The sequence below is a fragment of the Lepisosteus platostomus genome, chromosome 13, assembly GCF_059453375.1.
Source record: "Lepisosteus platostomus isolate fLepPlt1 chromosome 13, fLepPlt1.hap1, whole genome shotgun sequence".
Classification (NCBI taxonomy): Eukaryota; Metazoa; Chordata; class Actinopteri; order Semionotiformes; family Lepisosteidae; genus Lepisosteus; species Lepisosteus platostomus.
The window spans coordinates 43,299,162-43,324,071 of NC_142623.1; the positions used below are offsets into that span (position 1 = coordinate 43,299,162).

Consider the following 24,910-nt stretch of genomic DNA (forward strand, 5'->3'; position numbering starts at 1 on the left):
TACTGGAAAAGCACATACTACACTGCAAAGGGTATATGTGTTTATTACCTCGTCATTGCACAAGTTCTGACGTGAGCTGTTTAATTTTTCCCATATTGAAGCCTGTGCTCTTACATGCAAACACAGAATTTACTGTCCTTCAATGCATTCTGTTCTGACATTCTAATTAGAATTACAAAGATATGTACGGAAAAAAACAACAACATTTTTAACATGTATTGCAAAATCAGTGCAATTCTGTACAAGTCATAATTCAAAATACAGTTGGCGCTGCACTCAAAACATCGTTCCCATTTCAACACTGTATTTTGACTTCAACATCTGCTGCATTTTAGAAACATTTAAAGCAGTGTTCAGTTATCTACGTGGATGTTTCTGTATAATGACATATTTTAGATACATTTAAGAATGAATTAATTTTTAATATATTGAAAATCTATTATAATGCACATTAACAGAAAGTCATTCCTTTCTTCCCTTTTAATTTGGAATTGGCAAGTGTTTTCCTGCTTGATATCTACTTTGTACTAATCAATTGCTAATGAACTCATCCCCCCCCACCAACCCTCATGGGGATAATGAGGACCTGTTGACGAGCTCCTCTGACACACTCACGTGTTCACTGGACACGCTGTGAGCTCTGGTATCACACAGGTGAGTTTGCACTGCCTGGAAGACCAGCAGGCCACAATAAGCTTGGCGGATGCCCGTCAAGCTCCAGAGCTCACCACCGTATAGCCCACTGCACGCAGTCTGTCATGCGAATTCAGCCAGTTGGCTGTTGGAGAATGGAAAACCCCAGAGAATGTCCAATCTGTGTTTCGAACACCCACCTTTAGTGGTGTCAACTTAACATCTCCCTGTCAACTTTCTCAAGGTGGCTAACCTCCGTAAGGATGGGATTACTGCTGACAATCTTTATGCTTTGAAATTCTGAAAACATAAAACAGCTTCTGTTTGTTTGCCTCTTAGAACACTTCCAACAGCTTTTGGTTTTCTGAGTCTGTTTATTGTGTACATGACGGACATGGGCTCCCCACACCCGGAAAGGAGGTGGGGGTCAAGTGGTTCACTTGCATTCTGACTTTGATCTTTGTCTCCTTAATTGTTCTGCGCTAAGAGACTGGGCTGCGCCACAAGTAGATGGATATGTTAATGTTGCTGTGAGAAGATCCAAAGCCTTTATCTTCTGGATGGCTTTCAGCAGGTTGCTAATCAAATAAACTCTGTGTTCTGAATTCTAATTGAATTAAAAAAAATAGCTGAATTAATAAAAAACAAATGTTTGCCTTGTATTTAGACAGAGCTTTTTGGACACAATAAGAAAGAAGAACATCAAACGAAAGGCAAGAGTTGCTCCATTATCGGATGGTTTATGCTTCTCAAATTCAATGCCAGGATCTGAGAATTGTCCTCTTTCTTGTCTTCTTACCTGCTGCCAGATTTCCAGGGCATAAAGATTAAGCCCGTCTGGACTTCACAGACTCTGGAAAATCTGGTGTAAGTCACTGTCACTGAGAGCCATAACACTGCGTTGATGTCTGCTGTAAGCGGAAGTTTAGCCTACATTTCATAAACTGTTTTAAACACTTAAGCTGCTTAGAATCCAAGTGAGAAGTGTATATCTTACACTAAGACATAGTCTTGCCTTTTAGGGTATAATAGTTTGGGCACGGGGCAGAGTATTTGATAGAAATGGAGAAGCTGCAACAGGACCCAAATGCTCTTCATTGTTTGCTGGCTTTGGTTTTAGATACAGACCAGACAACGTTCAAGATTAAACCAGTATTTAAAATTTTCCAATGGAAAATTACGATCATACATGTTTAGTGTTAATTATTCAGTGGCTTATTGGGATGATCCAGTTTAAGAACTTTAATACCCATCACATTTTGGAGAAAGAGTGTATCTGGCTCTGCATGAGCCAGATATTCAGTCTTTGATTTTTTTGGAGCTCCTGTTGTTTACAAGTACTAGTTCAATCCCTACATGCCAGAACAGAAGCAGGAACAATTTGCCTCCCCTTATCCATGGGTGTCAAACATTTCAGAAGATGCTGACTGGTTTCTTTAGTATTCTTAATTAGCCCCATTTCCAAATCATGGTGTATGTTGCCCTACAGTCGCTTTCTCTTCTGCTACAAAACAGAGATGGAAACAGGTCCATCTCAGGAGGTCTTTAGCATTTGAAAGTAGCTCAACGTCTTCCATACTGTTGTCTCATCACCATTTCTAAACCTTCAACCCCTCATTCCTAAACAAATACTGTAAGACAAAACCTAAGTGGTTCTTGTCTCAATGTCAGTTGAAAATAACGTTTCTGGATGTGTAGACCATCAATTCCATGTAAACAATTCCATGGTTGCAATCAAGCTTCCCAACAGGGCGCAATTGAGTAACATCTCCACTTTGGCAGTGGTAGTGGTCAGACGCATTCTGGAAAGACGATGGAGCAAGATACAGAGCAGGCTGAGCAAGTGAGAAGCTCAAGCTGTCACGGTTTCACATAATCCTTCACAATCCCTCACCAATGCCCACTCGAGCAGACATATGGCCCAATTACCCAATCGCTCACGTCGGCACCCAGCTATAGAAGGACTCAATCCCCTGTTCATCACGCTCAGTACTGGTTCACCAGAGGAGCTCCACTTCCTGTACACCTCAGTCCTGCGCTGCCTTACTTCTGATGTTCTGGTTTTTCGACCTACGCCTGTCAAGACTAGTTTTAAGGATCTACGATGTGGATAAGTACTGATACCTCTTCCTTATACCACAGCCCTCAGACCAGCCCTGGTCCCGCATAAGGGTTCATTTTTCTACTTCACCGTAACACAAGCTCTCAGGCTGGTGAGCCTCGTCAGGTGTGCGGAAGAGAGCAGAGATATGGGGGAATGAGGCTGGGAGAGGAAAATGAAAGAAAAGACAAGAAGGGAAAGTGACAGCCCTAGTCTTAGTGAAGTCCTGCATATATTTCTAAATTGAAAGGAAAAAAGAAAGCTGGTGCTGTTAACTGGTGTTATTTCATGCACCCTTAAGACTGCACTCTATTCTACAGGAAAGACAACGATGTACCAGAAAGGGACTAAAAAGAAGCAACCAGGGACATTACCAGGCCGAAAGGTTTGTCAAGCGCTAAAGGTTGAAAGAGCTCAGCCTCCTCAGGAAATGGTTTTCAATACTTCAGTGGGTATTAAAGAATACTTCAGAATACTTCAGTGGGTATTAAATACTCAAATCAAGTCATTTGAGTATTTAATACCCTGAAAGTAACTGAGAAGGTTAATTCAAACCGCTGCCTCGAGCTCAAAAATGCAGTTTTGGAAAGGTCCCTTGTAATCATTCTCAAGAGAGAAAATGGGCAGCATTTCTATTAATACATAGCTACGTGTTTGGAACAAACTACCCAACTGCCTTCTAATTCACTGGGATTATTGAAGAAGCTGCTTGATTAACACACTCGGTCACTCAGCTATGGCACTAACACCAAAGTCAGTACAGGAGGCCACTCTTATTTCACTCTTCATCTGTTTCCCAAGTGGAAATTACAAAAGTTTGCATATTTATGTATAAATAGGCAGGCATAAAAAATCTTCAATGGTAACTTTCAACCATTCAGTATAATCATAAGCACATTCCTACAATCTTATACAACATTCAATTTTAATTAACCCTAGTGACTCCCTGTCTGATTGTAGGTCACACTTATGTTAACAACAGAGATAGTGCAGCGCTGTGTTCTTCGGTCCTCTCAATGAAGGTGCTGTAAAACTCATGCAACGTTAATACTCAAGCTAGCAGCCGGAAATCTGGGAGCTCAAGATCACGCCTTCAGATTTGAGCACTGTACAGATGAAGAGGAGGACCTTCCTCGTGTCATTGTATTTATCACTCTGAGGTCTAACCTTGCTGGATTTCCAAAGCTAATTGATGCTGGACTGGTACTTTAGAGGATGCTCTGGAAGTGGAGCGGGCAGACTTGTAGGGGGGATTGTTCTGTCTGAATTTGACATTCTTAAAGCCCAGTGGCAGCGATGGGCACATCTTTTGGGTGATCAATGGAACAGATATACTGACTAGATTGTGGTCCAAAGATAGAAGAGGTATGAGAAAGTGAACGGGAGCCAATCCTAAATTCCATCCCGTTTTTCTCCATCTACCCTCCTTACATTTCTTGTCTGCCAAAATTGCCCACTTCTCGACCTGATCCGCTGCGCAGAAGGTTACTTCAGGGTGAGATGCCCTTCAGAGGGGAGTGCAGTTTGTAAACGGGTTTGGGGATCCTTTAAAATGATAAGGATCCAGACATTATGGAAATGTGACATATTTCTGGTGAGGATCATGGCAATCTGGAGATTATCCCAGGGATGCCAGTCCATCCCAGTGTTTACACACACGGACAACGCAGAGCTTGCCTGTGGGCAGTGGGAGGAAACTCACACAAACTTAGGGAGGACAATAAAGCACAGGACACTGGAGCTGTAAGGCAGTAAAGATAACCACCAAAGCACAGCTGATCAGTATTATTACAATGATGATACTGGAAGTCCTGAAAATAAAATGTGCTAAAGAAGTAAAACCTTAGCGACTGAAAAAAGACCCCTTCTTTGATAAAGCATTGCCTAATCCAACATGCTGTCAGAACATCTTAAGAACTGAAAGAAAAAATAAATCTAAAAAAACTATATGCAAATGTAAAAAAGATTATTTTTGTCAGCCAGAAAAAATGCTCAAAAGCTCAGAGAATGCCCTTCATTTTATTCCAGAACACCTTTTCAATATTTTAATGGCTAAGAGGCCAAGTCAGTCCTTCTTCGTCCTATGCATACTTGGCACACACACTCAGGTTTTTTCAAAGAGATAAATAGTGCACTTATATTTTTTCTTCAACTTATTGTAAATCCAATTTTACATAGAAACCAGCATTTTAAGGATATTAAAAGTTCACGGTGTCTGACAATGTATATTCTTCAGTCAGAATTATATTTCAGAATAGTGCTGGAATCATGCCAGGCCAATCAGTCACAAAGTAAGCACAGGTGACATGTGGTCAAGTACAGTGTGTAGTAAAAGTGGAGATTGTAAATTTCCACTCCAATTGGTTTAATGGACCCTGCTTGGCAGGGATAGATTATATATGGCTGTGAGAATTTAAATGTCTGCAGCAAACGATGCCGACCTTCAAATGTGTTTTATTTAAAGGGCTGGGTGTAAATTTGCTGCACATATCTATAATAATAAGCTATTTGCCTTGTTTACAGCATTGCACAAGCACGTTATTATTTAGAAATAATTTATATAGAATGCATTTCTTTTTTTCCTTGACTTATGGAAACTAAGTGGACAGGACAGAGAGAGTCTGACAGGCATTTTTGTAGTTTCAGAGAAAGTTATAAATCTTAATGTTACAAACAGGAGTAATAATTAATTTTCAATTAAAAAATATACACGGTATCAATCAGATAGACAGATATTACTGAACACTCTGTTTCTTGACAAAGGACCAATGACCTCATATTTCCTGGGTCAGATGATGTCTGTGAGAATTCTGGGGAAGAGTCTTGTCTCATCAAGGTGCTCTTTGTATTTAAAGCATCAGTCATTTGAGCAACTTGTCTCTTACCAGTGCAAGACAAATTAAAAGGGCATCAATGTACCCCCTGGAGACTAATACCAGTTACCCCAGGCCACAGAGCCCTCGTGGGTCCCCAGATTTTTCTCTTCTGAGCAGATTTTAGACTTTGGGGTCACCTAGGATGTACAATTGTACCATCTCTTGAATTGAGAACAATATGAGAATCGCTGGGTCCTGTTGAAAAAGTCTCCTCATTTTAATTACAAAAATAATTAAATAAATAGCACTTCATCTCATCTACAACCATGATGTTATTGTGATAATATATCTATACAAACCCTGTAAGAAACTGTTGTAAAAATATATAAATGTTTAATTCTGGCTAAATCCTAAGGGCTTGGAAGGCCTTGGATAGAAGCCATTCCTGCAAGATCATTTTCGAAGGACGTTAAAAGATCAAAAGAGATTTAATTTGATTTCAAAAGGAAATTACTTAATTGGCTAAACATTTTTATTTGGGGGGGCTGTTCTGGCACTCATCTTATCATCTTCTTGACAAAACAGAATGGCAACCTGTTTCTGAAACAAGGTCATTCACAGATACCACTGGAGTTACTGGCACCATGATCTTAAGTTTAAGTAATGAAGACAGGCAGAATAAAAAACACATTAAATGTTTATTATGGTTAATAAATTAGTACCTTAGTTTTATTCTGTTTCAGCTACACGGTGTTACGTACAATATTAAAGAGTTTAAAGATTTAATATTTTACCTTAATATTCTAGAAATGGGTTTGAGAAAGTATGATCCGAAAAAGACATTTTACCAACCAATAAAAAATGAATTGTTTTCGAATTGCAGTTGCTGAAACTGGCAAATCATTTAGAATATTTCAAGGAAATGAAACTTCAGAATGTTCAGGCTAACTTAAAAAGAATTCCTTCAATGAAAGCATATCAAATTGTTTCAAAGTAGAGACCTATTTCTCAAATGGTTGCAGATTTATTCAAATGCTTCCAAAATTCAAACAGTTCCAAAGGCTAAGCAAATCTTGTAATCTGATTCTATTTCCTGCTTTCCAAACGCTGGTTCAGAATGCAACATCTGGTAAAGGTTTGTCGCTGACCTTTCTGCGTGAATAGGCCTGCACCGAATCAAAATCAGGCTCCATTTCTTCCTTTCCCCTGTAAATATGTATTTCCACATAAACAGTCAAGCAGAATGACAGACGCGCAGGAACACACTGCTCAGTGCCCACTGTGATGTAATGGAGTTAAAATGTCGTGAATCTGTGAGTGAAAATTAAAGCCAGCCATCAGCACAGCCACACAATCTGCTTAACATTTCCCTGCCTGTGAAGTCAGAGGAATGGACTACAATGCTTGCTGTATGGATCCTGGATCTGCTGCCAACTCAGAATCATACAAAAATCTTTTTTTTTTATCAAGAAGCTTGATGTTGTAATTACTAATGAGTCAATTCACTCCCCTGTGCCGTCAGCGCTACCTTCCCGCAAAACAGACAAAATACTAATATTAAAAAATTAAAGTGTAAGATACCCACGAGAGTTTTGCTGTATGAGCTCTATGCACAGATGGACACAAATGACTTTAAAATGGACTTTTTCTCAGTGAACCTTTATAATAATTGCATGTTATACTGTATATATATATAGACATTGCACTGCCTAAATGAAAATGAATCGGTGTGGAATACAACCTGTATTCGTGCCGCTGTCAGTATGAACTCAACAGGACATCTTGGATTACATTTAAACGGAGGCAAAGAAAATTGAGTATGTGGAGATTTTATACAGTAGGCTGCACAGAATGTGTCATATGTCACTGTTTTGATTGACAAATATTGAATTTGTCTGGCTTAGACAGAATCTTATGCAAATCCAGTATATGCAATTTTTTTTTGCATCTCCGAACCTTGAATTTGGAGTGATTTTAAATCCATCTTCACACAGTCAATAAATGCTTCTCCTTTCTGTTTCAGGGCACGTTGCTTTTGTCAAATACACCCTATTGTATCCTTTATATATATAGTTGAGTCACAGCTTTAAAAGAGTTTTCAAAGAGTTGGGTCCATTGGGATTTTTTAGAGAGATTTTAAAATATGTTTACCCTTGACAAGTCCTGTGGTCTAATTTTTGGAGATCTTTAGCTAACAGAACTTCCAGAAGCTGTAGCTTCTTGACTTGGCAATCGGTAATAATTTTTTTCTCCAATGTAATTTCCTCTGTAATAGATTGCCCAGAGGATGCCAATTCTGAAATAGTTTCGAACTGAATATAGGCATCATGCTTCACGCCAGACCACTGCGTGTGTCACACTTATTATCTGACAAAAACACAAAAACAGAACTCCAAGACCTTTTCTACTCCCTGTGTTGTGGCATAACGTGTAACAAGCACTTCCCACGTGAAATGTTTCAGCAGGAGAAACCTAACCTGGAACTGTTCCATTCTGTAGTTAATGAAACAGCATGAAATCATAGCAAAGACAAAAGCCCTTTGTCCTCACTGCACACCATTCACACTGCCTTTCTGTTTGCTTTAGCCATTTTCTCTTTATCAGATCCCAATGATAAAATGCTCGATGCATTTTCTTGAGTTATAAATTATTAAAATTAGATGAAGTAATTGAAATTAGTAATTTTTGCTGCTTAGTGTTAACGAACCCTTTCAGCAATGAAAGGGCACAGAAGCAGAATCGTGCCCTGGCAGCAGTGTGGATCAGCGGGCTGGGATCTGCTCGTGGAGCTGGAAGGCTGTGGGTTGAAATCCCAGGCGAGACACTGCTGCTGAGTGAGGTACAGTACTTCACCCCTTGAACCAGTAAAATACCCAGTCTGGATAAATGGGTGCCAATGATAGTAGCTTTGAATAAAGTCATCTGCAAGTTATGGTGCAATTCAGCTGCTATGAGTGTTATAACTAAAGAACTTCTGAGTGACCCTATGTAGTGGATATTAATTTCAGCAACCCCAGACGTTAGTGGTTTAAAACTGGGCAGTATCATTATCTCACTCTGACCAAAATTCTCCAGGAGGTGACCTTGTGCTGCCGGCCGGCTGGGCTGGCGTGCTGCTTCTCCAGTTGGTGCTCACTGCCTGTGGAAGGTGCTTCCTCTTTGCCCCTAGGTGAGTCTGAGGAGCAACTCTGGCCCATGAGCACGCCGAAGCAGTGTGTGCCCTGGGTGTCAACTGTCAGCCATGATAAACAGCACAGCTGGGGTTCAATATCGGATGGTATAGAAATCATCATCATCATCATCATCTTCAGCATCATCTTAGCAGGCGCATTTATCCAAAGCGATTTAGAGCTTTTGCAGATCACTGCTCTGAATTATTTTCATCAAAATTTAAAGAAAAAGACAAGTTGCTGGGTTTTTACCTGCTCATTAGTACAATTCCCTAATTGCTGCAAGAATCTGTTTTTAAATTAACTTCATTTGCAACTTTGTAATTTGTAACTTTGTTTTGGTTGAACCCATGGCAATCGCCACATGATTGTTTTGGTTTCTGGAATAGGTGCTATATAGGGAGGAAAACAGATTAAGCCACTTTCCAAAGCTGGTTGGGCTACTTTCACTCTTTGGGAATATCAAAAGTCAAAAAAGAAAACCCACAATGTCTTATTGGTGCTTGATTCCAGTTATAAAGGTAGTCAGACTGTTAAGACATAAGCAACAATAGCAAAATCTCAGACATTTACAGCAAAAGCACATTTCAGAGATGTCATCTGTCTCCAAGGGACCAATAACACCTGGTTAGGTTGGCTTATTTGAAAGTGTTTGCCTAAGTCTATCAATAGCTAAAGAGTCAATGATTAATATTAGATTTAGCAATGCACTGCAGGGAAAGCTTCAGAAGTAATCCAATACATGAGTAATTTCTTTATTATCAAAAGTTATTTCCCCCAGTATTTACAGAAATAACAAATCCCCTTTTGCATTTTCTGATTACAATAAAAGATCTTGGGCATAATTATAAAATTGGCAGGTTTGTAATTATGAGGGTTTCAATGCTCTTGAGTGACATCATGCAAAAGATCATGAAACATCATGAAACATGATGTGCATTATTTTTTTCAGCAGGATCTGTGCATATTACAGGAACTAACACTGCCTTATGTCTGCATTTAATAATTTTGTACACTTGATAGATTGTATAGTGATTTTATTAATTTCTCGGTTTCTTCTAGGAAAATGCATAGATCAACTCAAAGTGCTTTTGGAGTCACTCCAGTAATTTAATGAACAATGTAATCTTTAGACTCTCAAAACTAATGCATCAGCATATTTTGTTGAATTAGAAAGGTAACGTGTTTAAATAAAAAAATAATGCTATGGGGTACATTAAATAAGTGTATATGTTCCATGTTTTTAGTTCTTCATTAACCATTAGACCAAGGGCTATGTACAGTGCCTTAAATAAGCATTCAGACGTCTTGCTAAGGTGTACCGTATTGTGAAATTACAAAATGATTTTTAAAATGTATTCAGAGGTTGAATGCTCAAACTACTTCTAAGGGTAACATAAGTCACAGTAAATGTCAGCAAAATCTAAAGAAACTCAACTCAATATTTGATGGAAGCTCCTCTGGTGGTAATTACAGCTACAGTTCTTTTTGGATCTCTACCAATTCTGCACATTCTTCATTTACGATCTGCTCTCGCTCTCTCGGGTTAATCGCTTACGGACAGTGGTTTTCAAGTCTTCCTACAGATTCCCAATAGGATTCACATCAGGACTTTGACATTCACTTTCTTACTCTTCAGCCACTCCAGTGAAGCGGTGGCCTTGTGCTTTGGATAATTGTCCTGCTTAAAGGTATGCTTCAGTTTTTGGTCTGAAGCAGGTTTTCCTCGAAGATCTACCAGTAACTTTCTACAGTATGTTCTCATCAGTCTTGGCAGGCCTCTGAGTCCCTGCTGATGAGCAGCAGAACTGTAACAGCCAACACCGTGATAGACAATAGGGTTGGTGTTGACTGAGTGATGTTGGGTTTGCATCAGATGTAAAACTTTGCATTTAGAAGAAGTTCCAGTTTTGTCCCGTCTGACCACGAAACTTTGTGCCACGTGTTTTCTTATTTACTTTGTGCTTCGTTGCAAACAAAACAACAGGAACTGGAGATGGCTTGTTTTCAATTCCACACCCCCTTTTTGGAATGACTGGGATATCATTGACTTGTGGGCACTTTCTCCCCTCTCAGCATCTCCACCCTGCAACTCTTTCAAAGTTGCCACTGGCCTCACAGTTGTATCCTCACCAGCTTCCTCTCTGGCCTGGCTGCACAGTCTGGGGGGAAATAGTGATCTAGGCAGTCTGGGTGCCTTATACTTCTTCATGATCAACCTCACCAGGCACAAAGAGAAATTAAGGGTCTATGAAGTGGTTTTTTATACCCTTCTCCTGATCTCGGCCTTTTTTGCAGCTTTGTCCCCCCCACATGTTTTGAAAACACCGTCATCTCTGTGTTTGAATCTTTGCTTGACATTCACTACCTGACTGACAGACCTCTGAAATCATAGGAATCACAGTTATTGCACACAGACAGCGGCCATGCAACTAATTACAGTACATAAGGTTGTTAAGGTAATTTTGTGTACCTTAACTAATTTAAATTTGCCACAGCAGGGGGCTCGAATACCACCATCACTTTTCCATCTTTCATATCAATGTACTATTTACTTCTTGTTTCCTTTTTGCTTTAAATATGTGGAATAGATTGTGTATATAACAGATATTAATTTCTCCAAAGAGTCATGACGAACAGCTTTAAAGCAACAAAATGTGTCAGGAACTGCATATACTGTATGAAGACTGTACAGATCCTAGCACTTGATTTTGAAATATTCACAGGCACAAGTGCAACATATTTCCAACTAAGAAGTTAAACCCACAGAGAAAGAATCTCATGCTTCCATTGAGCCCTAATTATTAGAATTATTACAGCAGAGTTACACTGGCGGAACTTATTTTCTAGCGCAAATGTAGTTTGGCGAAAAAGCAATCATCATACTATATACTGAGATTTAATTCCAAGAAAATAATCTTGGGGGAAGTGGTGTCCCCCTGGCAGATTACTATCTCGTAAAACCAGTTCGCTAGCCTAAGCAGTAGCGGAGTTGAGGGATCAGGAAATTGCTCTGCCTTCCACACCTCCTGCCATCTGATTGCGAATGGATCACTTGCAAGACAAGACATTTTTGAAGCCTGCAGGGAAGGCAGATGTGAAATCACCAGTACCAGACCTTGTCTTTGTAAAAGCATGGAGTACAAATGCAAAAAGAAACCCTGAATCCACCGCTATCACTCAGAAAATACGACAGCGTACCAACACCCGTATTGTGTATAAGAAAGTACTTTGGAGTTGAGGTCCTTTCATGGTCTCAGAAGAATCTCGGCGCAGACTTCGGTTTGCCTTGAATGGCGTGTACTATAGGAAATGATGTCACTACGAAATGGAAGAAAAACACATGCCAAGCTCCCCGGCAGAATGAGCAGTGGAAGTGCCGTTTGCACGATTCGTGACCTTTGACAGGTCACACCAGATTGGCCCTGCATTGCGTCAGCGTTTGGCCTCGGTGTAAAGGCAGACACACGTTCTGATCTGTGGCTGCCAGAGACTCCTCCTCGAGAAGCCCGAGTTGAGGGGCCCAGGGAGAGCAGATCGTCTTGCAGCCTCAGATGCTGTCAGGGCTCTCAGATCTCCCCCAGTCCCCGTGCTTTCGGGAGCGTCAGTCTCCACCCTCATTACTGATGGCACACTGCCAGAGCCCTGAGACCTGGGGTGTCAAGGCCCCAAGGTTCACTGTGAGCAAAACATTACACAACTCTGGGAATCTGTTAGTGAAGGAACTTTCCATGCAGGACCACGAAAGCAGTGAAAACCTTTATGAATCTTCCGCCCTTTTGCATACTGGAACACCACAGTCAACATACACACGTGATTTTAATTAACCTCAAATCTGTGTCTCCATGTGACAAGTCGTGATAAAAAGACCATATCAATGGGGAGAGATCTGGATTGTGCTGTGTGAACATTTGATCTGATATAGATATAGTATTTGATATAGAACTACTATATTGCCTGGTTTGGGATGGTGGACTGTAGCCGAGTTGGCAGATCACATTGTAGATGGAACATCTTGTAAAAGTATTCACAGTACCTCTCAGCGATTTTAAATGAACAAGCTGTGTTCTTCATTCAATGGAAACATCATCAAAATTAAAAGACTTCAACTGTAAAAGCCCTTTTCTTATATTTCAGTAATCAGTCAAGTTTTCTATTGATAAGAAATAAAAAATATATAAAAATAAATACTCACCTTTCAGACTTGTAACATTAACAAATCACACTTTTTTTAAAGCTGATTTTAATTTCAGTCTTTTTCTAACAGGAAAGGGGCATGCATGGCAATAACATCTGCAACTCGCTTGGTTTCTCAACTGCCTTGCACAGCTTCAGGGAAATAATTCATGTCAAGTACCAGTCATGTATGCAGCCCTGTGCTAATTGTCTAGACCGCCTGCTATTGCCAGACTCGAATTTGGGAAATTCAAGCCCCTTTCGCAACAAGGAATAGAAAAATGAAAAGACAACCTGAAATCTTTCCTGACCTGAAAGCCTTTTCTCTCGCGCACTCTTCCAGAATATATCCCAAGCCTTATTGGTGGAATCTTTGATGTGTTCGCTGAAGGATCTTCTCAGAGGTGACTTCCCCAGCTGTGCCATTCCCTCAGCACCTGGTGATCACCAAAATCCCCCAAACAGATCACTTTAATCCATTAAAATCCGATGAGGAGAAGTCCATCAGAGCAAACCTGGAGAAGTTCCTTCTCCGACTGACACTTGATGCGAAAAGTCTGCATGTAATTTGCTAACACCCTTCTCTGAGTAGGAACAAAAAAAAAAACAGAAACAAAGTTTTTTTTTTTTCAAGAAAGCTGGGGTCAGGCCAGCCTGGAAAGGAAATCACATCCCACTTCGGTCCCTCCTGCCTTGTAGCGAAAAGCAGCCCCGCATCTCAGCTGCCACAATTTATAAACACAGCCATTCCTCTCAGGGATGGAGTAATAAATAAGAGGCTAGAGAAAGGGTTTGTCATGGGTGCACGTAGAAAGCTAAACCTGTTCCCGTTTTTCGCTTTTAATGGCCATGCTGCACACTTCTCCTATTACTGCCTCCTTCCCTCTTTTTTTTAAAGACAGTTCTCTAAGCAGAACCAGTAAATCTTACTTCATAAATTAAGCTCCGGGCACACAACATTCTGGCAATGCAGGGTACTGCAACATTGAGGCAATGCAGGGCAGGCCTGAAGGAAACTGGAGCTGGAACATCAGGAGTGACGCCGCGAAGCTGTGAAGAAAACGGATCGTCAGTCCGGTAGCCCCTTTCCAACCACCTGCTGGGCTTGAGTGTGTTGTCAAAACTACAGTTGGAAACGAGGACTAACAGATTCAATTACCCAGGCACAGCACGACTGGCGATGAAGGCCAGGATTTCTTGATGAAAAGGAGCTCTATTATCTTGGTGGGTAATGGCCAACATCGATTTTTGTACAGTTTATTTGGAATCTCATTATTGCGATACAACTCAGCTGCCATTACATTGATCCTCGGGATTCAGCTCTTGTCACACGTCTGCCGGTGAAACAGTTGTCATGTGAGACCTGCTCTGTAGAACTGTCTCGCAAGGCTGATCAAAGGGCACACGGACACACGTTTTACATGTCCTGCTCCTTTCTTCATGGAGACGTCATATTGACTCCCACTGTATTATCACTTCCTATTCTCTGCTCAACACAGCGTGGAGACAGATCCACAACTAACATGCACTTTTAGATTTAAAAGAAGAAGGTATCTGGTTTGTTAAAAAAAAGTTATTTACATTACAGTGACGTCCCTCCATCATCTGTTTGTCATGTTACTATCTGTGCAGGGACATTTTTTCACGATTTCTTTTCACATTGATAGACAATGTGCTCACAGAGCACACAAAGCTGTCCTGCAGGAAAATAGCTGCAAAATCCTTCAAGGCAATTTTTGTGAGCGCTTCAGCTCTAGATGTATTAGTGTTTTATTTTGTAAAGCCATGGTGTGAAAAGACTGAAGGCAGATGCCTTGAGGTTAACTTTGAGGTGGAGAAAGGGAGAAAGGAAAGGATTAGGCTAACAAGGGACTGTGGAGTTACTGTCAGCACTGTTACACAGCCTATTGTTAAAAATGTCTTCCCTAACCCTACTACTAAACCTAACACACAGGTTTCTTCTTATGTTAGGTTTAGCAGTAGGGTTATAAATTTGTAGTGAAATGATTTATATACTTAGATGTGAGCGCATACAGAGTAGCAGTTCCCAAGTTTGACAAGAAATCTCAGGTTTTGGCCTTTTTTGCACACGTTTAGTCGTATACAAAGTACCACATGTTCACAACTTGACCACTTGGGTGCTAACTCTAATTTCATGTGAAGGGCACATAACTCCTGTGCTAGCATCCCTGCACTGGCTACCTACAGTGTTTAGGAATTTCCTACATTTTTTTTATGGGAGAACAAATTCCCAATACAATACAATCATTGAATTACAAACCCATTTTGTCCCCTATTTTTCTCTTGCTCCCCTCCTTTCTTCACGTCATAGATCTCCAAACTGCTCAGGTGGCAGGATCTGTGGTGGCTGGAGCCTGCAAGGTCTTGACACCTCCGACAGTCGCTATCTCTGAACTGGCCTCATCACTCTGTTCTCCTCCCCACTGAGAGCTGGTGTGTGGGGAGAGTATTGGCGCACTCTGGCTGCCATCGCATCATCCAGGTAGGGGCTGCACACTGCTGGTGGTGGAGAGGAGTCTCCATGACTGTAAAGTACTATATAAGTGTAACGGAATAATTATAATTAGGAGCTTTAATGGACAGTTATACAGAAGACAACGGGTCTCAATGAGTAGAAAGAGAATCACAGTGTCAAACTTGTGAAGGCTGAGAAAGTTATATCTCACAACCCAATTTCTTTGCAGTTGGTCTTTCACTGCAGTAGGCCTACAACAGAGTACAATATTTGCACATCAATAATAGCTTCTGTAAAAAATCCATTGCCCAGCAGGCATCTGCAAAGAGCCACAGCCTGTATTAAAAAATGACCTTATCAATCCTTTTTCCCCAAGCGAACATCTTTGAAGTATAGGTCATAGCATTTGAAAGAAATGAAAGTAGTGCTTGTAGTGTGTGTGAGGGACAGTGCCCAAAAACCACACACTCCAATGTATCTCTTAAAGGACAAAAAAAAGTATGAGACTCATTCTTGCAAATATCCCAACTGTATCAATCTACTTCTGTACAATTAATAAAGTCAGAAAGATACACTGATTGCTGAGAATGTGTATCTGGCAAGATCAGCTGCATATCTCCAGCTAATTTCCCTTGGACGAGGCAGAAATATGAAACCCTTTGAATGACCATCACTCCAGCAGAAGGAGTATTGTTTACACTGGGAATAGAATTTTCAGAGTTGCCAAGAGTTTTGTTTAATACCCCTCCCAAGGCAGATACAATATCTAATGTATATAGGGGCGGAGCGGTGGCTCTGTGGCTAAGGATCTGTGCCTGTGGCTGGAAAAGACAAATCCTAATACGAGAAATTGCATAGTGCCAATAAAGTGATCTTTCCTGATCTTATATACACTGCACACACAGAGGCCATGCCTGTTGAGGGCCACAAGGCCATGGCTGTGGCCCTGATGAGGAAGATTTGATATTGAAGAGAAACAGTGGGGGGTGGAAGGTCAAACAGTACAGGCCTTGATACTGCTGCAGTAGTGTCTGGTTCAAAGCAGCACACTTCAAGGGGCGCAAGAACCCAAACCAAAAAATGCTGCTTCCCCTTTTCTTGCTTTGCAGTTTCAGAAATGAACTGTTTGAACGCACAGCAAGCTCGCAAATGAGAACAGTATCGGCATCTGTTTCACATTACGGATTTTACAAGAGCCTCACTATTGACTCAGGCAGTAGGGAAAGATAAAAACAATAGCTGAGCCATAAATTTCCTCTAAGAATCAGGCCTCTGAAGTATAATTATTGTACCCTTCTGATACTGGGGCTATCGAATTCACATACTGAAAAGATGGACAGACATACAAAACATAAAACTCGAAAGCGCAGGCATCTAGAATTATCCCAAAGAAAACAGAGTCTATAAAGCTCCACAATCAGAGCAAAGTGCACAGTCTTCCCCTGAGATTCATAGATGCAACACAGGATTGGGCTAATGGACAGATTAGTCCAAGCAAGCATATACCTGTATATTGAAACGTGGTTCACACCTTCCCCCTTCTCTCAATGACAGACTGGTGTTCATGTGATCTTCTCTATTCTCATGTAGGTTTAGACTTCACACCCTTCTCCACCCTTCTCCACTTGGCACCACCTGAGTGGCCTCTCTGCCTCTCCCCTGCTCCGGCCTCCTCCACTCTCCCGGCTTTTGTTCTCCTGTGCTATTCAATCTTTGCTGTCTCCCCTGTCTTTCTCACACCCGAAGACGGCTCCACATTCGAAACGTTGTGTCTTCTCTCTTCTCTTTTCAGCATGGAATAAACCTATTACTTGTTCCTTTGCAGCCTACACATGCTGACACAACTCCCCACCTGAACTACATATACCTGTATAGTCAAGTTTAAATCGGCCACAAAGCATGGCGATTGTTTACCCCTGGAAAAAAAAGAATAAAACAAACGGATGCACATGCATTCTGGGGAGCAAGGTAGTGCTGTCTCTGTCTGTTCTCCGCCACGCCATGCTCTCTGGTTGAACTGGTGTCTCTAAATCATCCTCTACATGAGTGTGTGCTTGTGTGCAGGGTGTACTGCTGGCCAGTGCCCTGTGCTGAACAGATTAAGGCCTGGCTCATCCTTCGAAGGAAAAAACAGTTTCTGAAAATGCCTGGGTTGGTAATTGGATTCCCAGTTCAAAAGGTGCATCAAAAACACATTTTCCTTATTTTTGCAGTTATTTAATTTCCTGCGCATCACATTCCACAAGAAGCATCAGACATATTTTTCGGGCTTAGGAACCATTTGGCCTTGTGCATCAGTCAGCTCAGCTGCTGTACTGCCAAATTCTACACTACATTTTGTTTTTCTGTACAGAGGGCAGAGGATTATGCATCTGGTGTTCATCAGAATGTATTAATCTGCGACATGAATTTGCCGATTTACTATAAGTCTTTCCAGTGGACTTCTTCACAGTGAGACATGAACCAGAAAACAAAACTAGAAACTATACGGAGGTGCATTTAGAACAGAGAACAGGGGCCAGTTCTTTGCCTAAAGGGTTGTGGAAGTGTGGACAAGCTACACAGCCTTATTGTTGAAGCTGATACCCTGGCTTCTTTCAAGACACAGCTGGATGAGATCCTGGGATCAATAAGCTACTTAACTACCAAGCAGGCTAGGAGGGCTGAGTGGCCTCCTCTCACTTTTAAGCTCTCCTTGCTTATTTTCACACTTGCTTAAATCCCAGTTTCTGCATTATCAAATGCCAAACCCCCAGGTCCAGCTTCCATCGCAGACCTCCACCACAATACCTTCAGTCAGTGGCCGTTCTTGCCTCAGATCTTCAGAGTGGGGGTTTAGGCCGTTCTTGCCTCAGATCTTCAGAGTGGGGGTTTATACACTGACAGTCCCAGACACAGAACTGACCCTTGCCTACTTTCTTCACTTGAGCTGGACTCACTAAGACCATTACGTGCCTGAGCTTTCTCTCCGTTTTGATAATACACACAGATTGGTGCACAAGTTCTGGCAGTCTGTGTTCCTTCTTTTACCAGGAAAGCTCTTCAGCTGGGGAGAGTTTAGCTTGCACAATAAATACAGTATGTTAGTTTCTCAAACAGTCTAATATTCTCACATTCTAAGCCAGTGGTTTAAATAGGTAGGCCAGCACCTTTTTACTATTTTTAGCAACACACACACACTCCCAGGTGTTGATCTTTCCTAGTTATGGAGGATGAATGTGTGTTATTATATTTCTGAAATAACTTCCTTGTCATGGGCTGTAATGCATTTAAAAAGTCACCTGTTCAGAAATCAGAAGAGATTGCGAGTCTAGGGACTAATGCAGAGATGAATGGATGTCACTGTTCTTTCCCCAAACTCCTCTGTACCTGGTGTTCTGAAAACGTTTGAATGGTAACTGCATGTCTCGAAGTGAACAAACGATGCATCATTCCCAGGATTTATAGAGTGGTGAATGAAAGAGACCTAAGAACCCTGCAGCAATCCAGCCTTTGAGGATCAGTGCGACTGCCATTGCAGTGCCCCACCAGTCTCCTGTGTAAGCTCACATGAGCAGGACTCGATTTTCCAAAGAGTGTTTCTTTAACAGCAGCGTGTATGGCATGTCCTTCAAAAGTAATAGTTTCTATGACCTTTTTAGATCAACTGAGAATTGAAAACTAAATAACGAACTGTGTGTACTTCAAATACAGCTCCCTCAAGGCTGGCCAATTGAACTCTCTCAGCCCGTTAAAGGGACGGGGAGAGGAGCAGACATCTGAAGCATGAGGGAACTGATCTCTCATAGTCTGCACTGCAAGTGTCAGAAGACTGTTTGGAGAGCTCTGGGAGGGTTTTGCTCATGTATGGATCTGACACCTCTCTGCTCCTCCACAGCTCCTGCTCTCATGACCAATGTGACCCCAAACTGAGGACTTTAATCTGGGAGTTATTTTCTAACCTTTTTTTCGCCTCTTATCAAGATTCGCCCCTGTATTTTCTCACTAAAGTAGAGTGCAAACAGGGGAAGGTTATTCAATTAGTAGAAGGCTGGCTGGAAAAAAGTGGGAAAACTAGGCTAAATGGATGTAGCAAAATATAGAGCAAGCAAGATAAATGTATTTGCATCTTACTGTAGTAAGCTTTTATAAAGATTCATACAGATGCAATCCAGTATCTGCTAACAGCAAACACCATGCAGCAGTGTGGAGGAATAGTTAGGTCCCATTTAGCCTATTTGGTTGCTAGCAACTAACTGATCCGAGGATCTCATCCAGTTGTTTTATAAAACAAATCAGAGTATTGGCTTCAACAGCATGGCTGTGTAGCTAGTACAACCCCCTAAGTAAAGAGGTGTCTTATGATCTTCGTTTTAACTTCGTTGCACTCCTCAGTCATACTTTTTTGTTGCACCCTTAATGACACGCTGCCCTGATCATTTCATAGAAATACATACAACGGGTGTTTTCTGCACAGGTATAGGAGACCGTAGGACACAGAGGAAAGAGAAGCAGAAGCTCTCAAAGGGAAAACGTTGTCTCAGTTGTGTCAAACATTCATCGATCCTGGTATTTGCAGTGACAATGATTAGATCTGTAGAATAAGAGGGAGAATCCTTAGAATTCATAAAGAATCTGATGCACAATAGAAGAATACGTTAAACCTGAAAAGCTGAATTGTTCTGGATGACATCCAGAATGCCCAGACGGAAAGCACAAAGAAGGAAGTTTGCTGGGGGAGGGAAGGAGAAGCAAAACTTTCAGTTCTTCTTTTGTAAGGACAAATAATGCCCATTTTAAGTTTGCGTGGTAAACTTCTCCCTTTAGTGCTTTGCTGACTGTGTCTTTTCTGACAATACAATGGCGATAATGTAATTTCCACTTTTCAGCCTGCAAACCTGCTCTGAGCACAATGTTACTTCCATGCCATTTTGAACGGAGCTAAAATAGATTCACAAATCGAATGAGATTGTAGTGTAATGCAGTTTTCCTCCGCTTAAGAAAACTGCATCAATAACGCATGCAAAAAGAAAAGAGGACAATGGCAGCCTAGACCGAAAACATATTAAGGGGAGGGTGAACTTCAGCCAGAATTGTTAATGTGAGGGGAAGGGTGTGCAAATCATAAAGATAGGCGTCAAGTGACAGACTGCGTCTGTGCATGGAGCTGCTGCAGCGTGGCTCCATTCCAAGCTTCTCTGACTCACAAACAATGAACAGCTCCACGGCAGTATTCCTCGCTGAGCTCTGAAGACAGGGCCCGCTGTTTTTCAGAGCGGTGCCCATAGCGTCAGTGGTGTGCGCGCGGTGCTGGCGATCCGAGCCAGAGAACCGCTGAGCGCGCGTCAGTTCACCTGTTACTGCCCCTGCGCCCGAAGGCCAGCGATCTCACCTGAGCGCACAGTTTAAAAAAAAAAAAAAACAACACACGTTTTTATTTAAACACGAGGAATATAAAAAAGGAGACAGAATATTAAAAACAGATACAGAAATAGACACTTCACAGCCAGAGTAATTCACAATTATAAAAGCTAAAAATTATACTTTTTACATATTTCCATTGTATGTCTTGCCTTTTGATTCTGTAAATGTCGAATAGAATTTAAATAAAGAATTCAGCTTTAAAAGCATGAATAGAGGGAGCAGTATCAGACCATTTACTTTTGTGGTCGAATTATTGAGCCACAATAATGAACAGATTAATAATAAAAACATATCCTTTATCCAAATCAGATCTATCAACACATAAAATAATATCAAAATCTTTCAAACATTTACCTTTAAGTGTTTTAATAACAATAACATTTTGCAAATCTATCCAAAACAGTTTTGTATATATACAGTTAACAAATGTAACAAAGATTCCTTCTCATTGTTACAAAATACACATAAGTCGTCTTGTTCAGGTTTAAATCTAGAAAGTGTCACCTCACACTTGGCTCGACACGTTGCGTCATTGCGCAGCTGGGGTCGGAAGTAGACGCTTTAAAACTCGCAAGAACGACGTCACGATGACGTCAGGCTGTAGTCGCAAATCAGGACGTAAAAAAAAACCCAACGACAGTTCAGTAACCCGGTGAAATTTTCGTTAATACGACTAAATTTATTGAGAGCTCATTTTGCATACCGCGCCTAGCTGTGGGAAAGGCGACGTGCCAGTAAGGATGAGGCAAACAAGACCTTCCCTTCTGTTCAACAGGAGAGAGGGAGGGAGTGAATGGGGTTACAGGGAGAGTGCGAGAAAACAGCGCAATGAAGGAAGAGGCGCTCAGGAGGCAAGATCTTCATACGCAGAATCTGACCTCCTCCCGAACTTCTGTTTTCAAACTCCGTAAAGACGACGTGTGCTGTGTTCACAGATAAATCTCGGCGGCTTTTCGTGCTTGGCTAGCTGTAGCACGCTACAAGTTTAAACGCGTGCCCCACCGTGTAAGCTGTTCAAAAACGATTTTATTTCTACAAATGTATTTACTGGATGAGCGCTAAAAGAAGCATCCCAAACGAGAGGAAAGACACAAAACAGCATGGAATCACCCCTGAAACGGATAATTTTGGTCTTAATCAATACTTGCACGTGTTTGCAAACTGGGTGGAAACTACAGCACCGACTCCACACAGACACTTGGGACAGGAAAGTCATGTGCTTCCATTGCAAATGAGAAAAAACAGTCAGAACCACAGGCTCCTTTCCTTCTGGAGCTCTCTTTGGTGTGTTAAAATACACACTTAATATTGTTTTTATAAGGGTCCAAGCAACACGCAAGTTCATAGGGCTGTGCAACAAACCGAATCATTAAAATCACTTTGGATGAAGACAGAAGGTGTTCTTAAGCAGCACCTCATTCTTCTGTTGTTGGTCCCCTTGGTTTCTTCCACACAAGAATGTAACGTGTTGCTTCCAAACCGAAGCATCTCGTGGCAAGATAATTTTGCAGGTCCACCTCACAACACTGAGGTGGTTCCAGTAATATTCCTTTTGATTCATGTTACACTATTACTCACAAATTCAGCTAAGAAAGCCTAGACATTGACAATGGAGAAACATTAATATAGCAACTTTCAAGCTTTTTTACAAAGTTCTAGCAAGCCTTTGTCTCCATGGCAACCACAGAAACTTGGACCTGGTGCCAGGAACACAGACCCCCATCTTTCATGTGTTTTCTGTTGCTGTTGTTGTGGTCACTGTGTGCAGGATGTTTTCCTCTTCTAGCTGTTTCATTTTCAATCACTTCCAGAAAGCGTAAAGGTTGAAACTGCAGCTGTGGGCAGAATTCCCCTGCGTGAACGACAAATTGCATTCAATAACAGGCTGCTCGGCATTATCAAGGATGAGAATCAGTTTTAAAATGCTGTGAGGATATTCACCAGAAGACTTTGTTTGAAATGAATCAATGGATGTAGAGTACACTGCAGGAAACTGGTACTGAGATGTGAAAGCCTGCTCTGACAGTAGACTCTCTAGAGTGACCTGGGGCCTCTTTTTTACAACAGCAGTGCTGGAAATTCATGATGATTAAACAAGCAGGAGAGTGATTGGTGCGTGACGGTCTAACTGCATCTGGACAGTGTGCCAGTCCAGCTGTGTCTGGACAGAGCGTCAGTCCAACTGTGTTTGGACAGTGTGCCAGTCCAGCTGTATCTGGACAGTGTGTCAGTCCAGCTGTGCTTAGACAGTGTGTCAGTCCAGCTGTATCAGGACAGAGCATCAGTCCAACTGTGTCACTGCAGTTGTGTTTCGACAGTGTGTCAGTCCAGCTGTGTCTGGACAGTGTGTCAGTCCAGCTGTGTCAGTCCAGCTGTGTCTGAACAGTGCGTCACTCCAGCTGTCTCTGGACAGTGTGTCAATGCACCTGCTCAGTAGTGGGGCAGCTGAGAACTTTCTGATGGTTAAGCTGGTCAACAACAGTAGTGTAGGAGGACAGGAAGGAAAGACACAGTGGGCCCTGGCGCTCACTCTGGAAGAGCAGTGATAGAAAAAGGGGAAAGGGATGTTATGATGATTATATGATAAGAATCTGTTTTTGAGTGGAATGGTAATGAATGCCACTTTCCTCCCCGCCCTGTGGACATATCATGTCTGTAGGGGCACATGATAAGCCTGACACCTCCCTTCTACAGAAACACTGGGAACCCCCTGTTAAATAAAAACTTTTGCTAGAAAGAGCATGGACATTCACTAACCTGCTTTCAGGGTTTGAAAAGAGTCTCCCCTTATTAGAGCTTTGTAATGCGTATATAACTGTACCTATTGCCTACGTTTTGGATTCACTCCTAAGACACATACCTAGTACAAAAACAAACACAGATTCTAGCATATAGAAGGGAAATGGATAGGAGTACAAAAAACCATACCACGCTTTATTAATCTGTGCAAAAAATCAGTGCACAATTTAGGAAAAGCTGTCATTTATGTATAGAATGTCCAACAAATATACTGTACATCCATTCACAGTCAAATTCAGCTGGTGCTGGTCCTCAGACATAGTGTGTATAAATTTTGGTACAACATCATACATGCAGCTCATTTTAGACTTCAAACCCTGCACCCACTGTTTGTTTTTATATTCATACTGACGTGCTGTAGCTCTGACCATCTCAGGAAGGTTGCGAAACTGGATTTACAGCATGGCAGGGCATTCCACAGCACCATGACAGGTTAATCCCAAGACAGCGATCTGCTCTGCAGCCATGAATCCAGCTTCCTCATCATAAAGAATTTCATGTGGAATCCATGAGAGGGTTTGGCAAGAGCCGGATACCTCACTTCGAGAAGCTTATGGCTTTAATTATGGTTTAACAGAGGACCCCTGCAGGTCATTCAGACATCAGGAGTATGTCTCCTGGAAACATACTGGATTTTAGGAATGAATACTTAATTCACGGCAATTTGTAGATTCTTTAGGTTTTTGCATTAAAAAACGGACACACCTGATGGGGCACACCTATTGCACATTATACTTACAATGTCTTGCACTTAGGGATGGTTCAGAAGGCTTGTGCTTGGATAAGAATATAACGTTTCCCAAGACAGGCCTTGGGCCATCACTAACAGTCTTGGGTTTATGCTTCAAAATGAACTTAATTGATTATCTCAGGCTGTAATCACTATTTTCTTTACATATAAAGCTCCCGCATGGCATCATTTACTTTCAAATGTACTGTAAGGTACATCTGTTCTGTATATTATACAGTATAATACAGGGCAAGCATTTGAAATGAAAGACTGGGTGGTGGTCGGAGATAAGAGAGGGGCTGTAACTGGGCTTTCAGGTCTAGGGAGGAGCATGACTTAAGATTTCTGCATGAGCTGTGCAGAGATGCAAATCGTCACATCGTCAGCGGCTTGTTTCAGGGCCAAACTGAACCTGATTTTGCCATGAGTAGAGAGCATAACTGCGTAAAAAAGGGGTCTTTCAAAATTCCTGGCTACAAAGGGATTAGATCACCACACTAAACTGAGACACCAATCTTTTTGTTTTGGGAGCTACGATGATAGTAAGCACAGGGAAGGGAGAGGCAGAGCAGTTTGGAATCTCTCATTGTATAGGGGAAACTAAAC

At 41.5% G+C, this 24,910-nt stretch overlaps 1 protein-coding gene across 3 annotated transcripts in view; it reads right to left on the bottom strand.

The window, feature by feature from the left end:
- The window catches only part of LOC148650716 (rho GTPase-activating protein 7), a 96,960-nt gene that overhangs the window by 44,378 nt on the left and 27,672 nt on the right, over window positions 1–24,910 (bottom strand). Inside the window, exon 1 of one of the 3 annotated variants that reach the window (XM_088604806.1) lies at window positions 13,208–13,776. The exons of 1 other annotated variant lie outside the window; for it this stretch is intronic. In XM_088604806.1, the coding sequence (XP_088460932.1) occupies window positions 13,208–13,322 (115 nt within the window). In that variant the 5' untranslated portion in view covers window positions 13,323–13,776. Of the gene's footprint in view, window positions 1–13,190; window positions 13,777–24,910 lie in introns of those variants that run through there. One more of the 3 variants, XM_088604810.1, reaches the window with a different exon arrangement.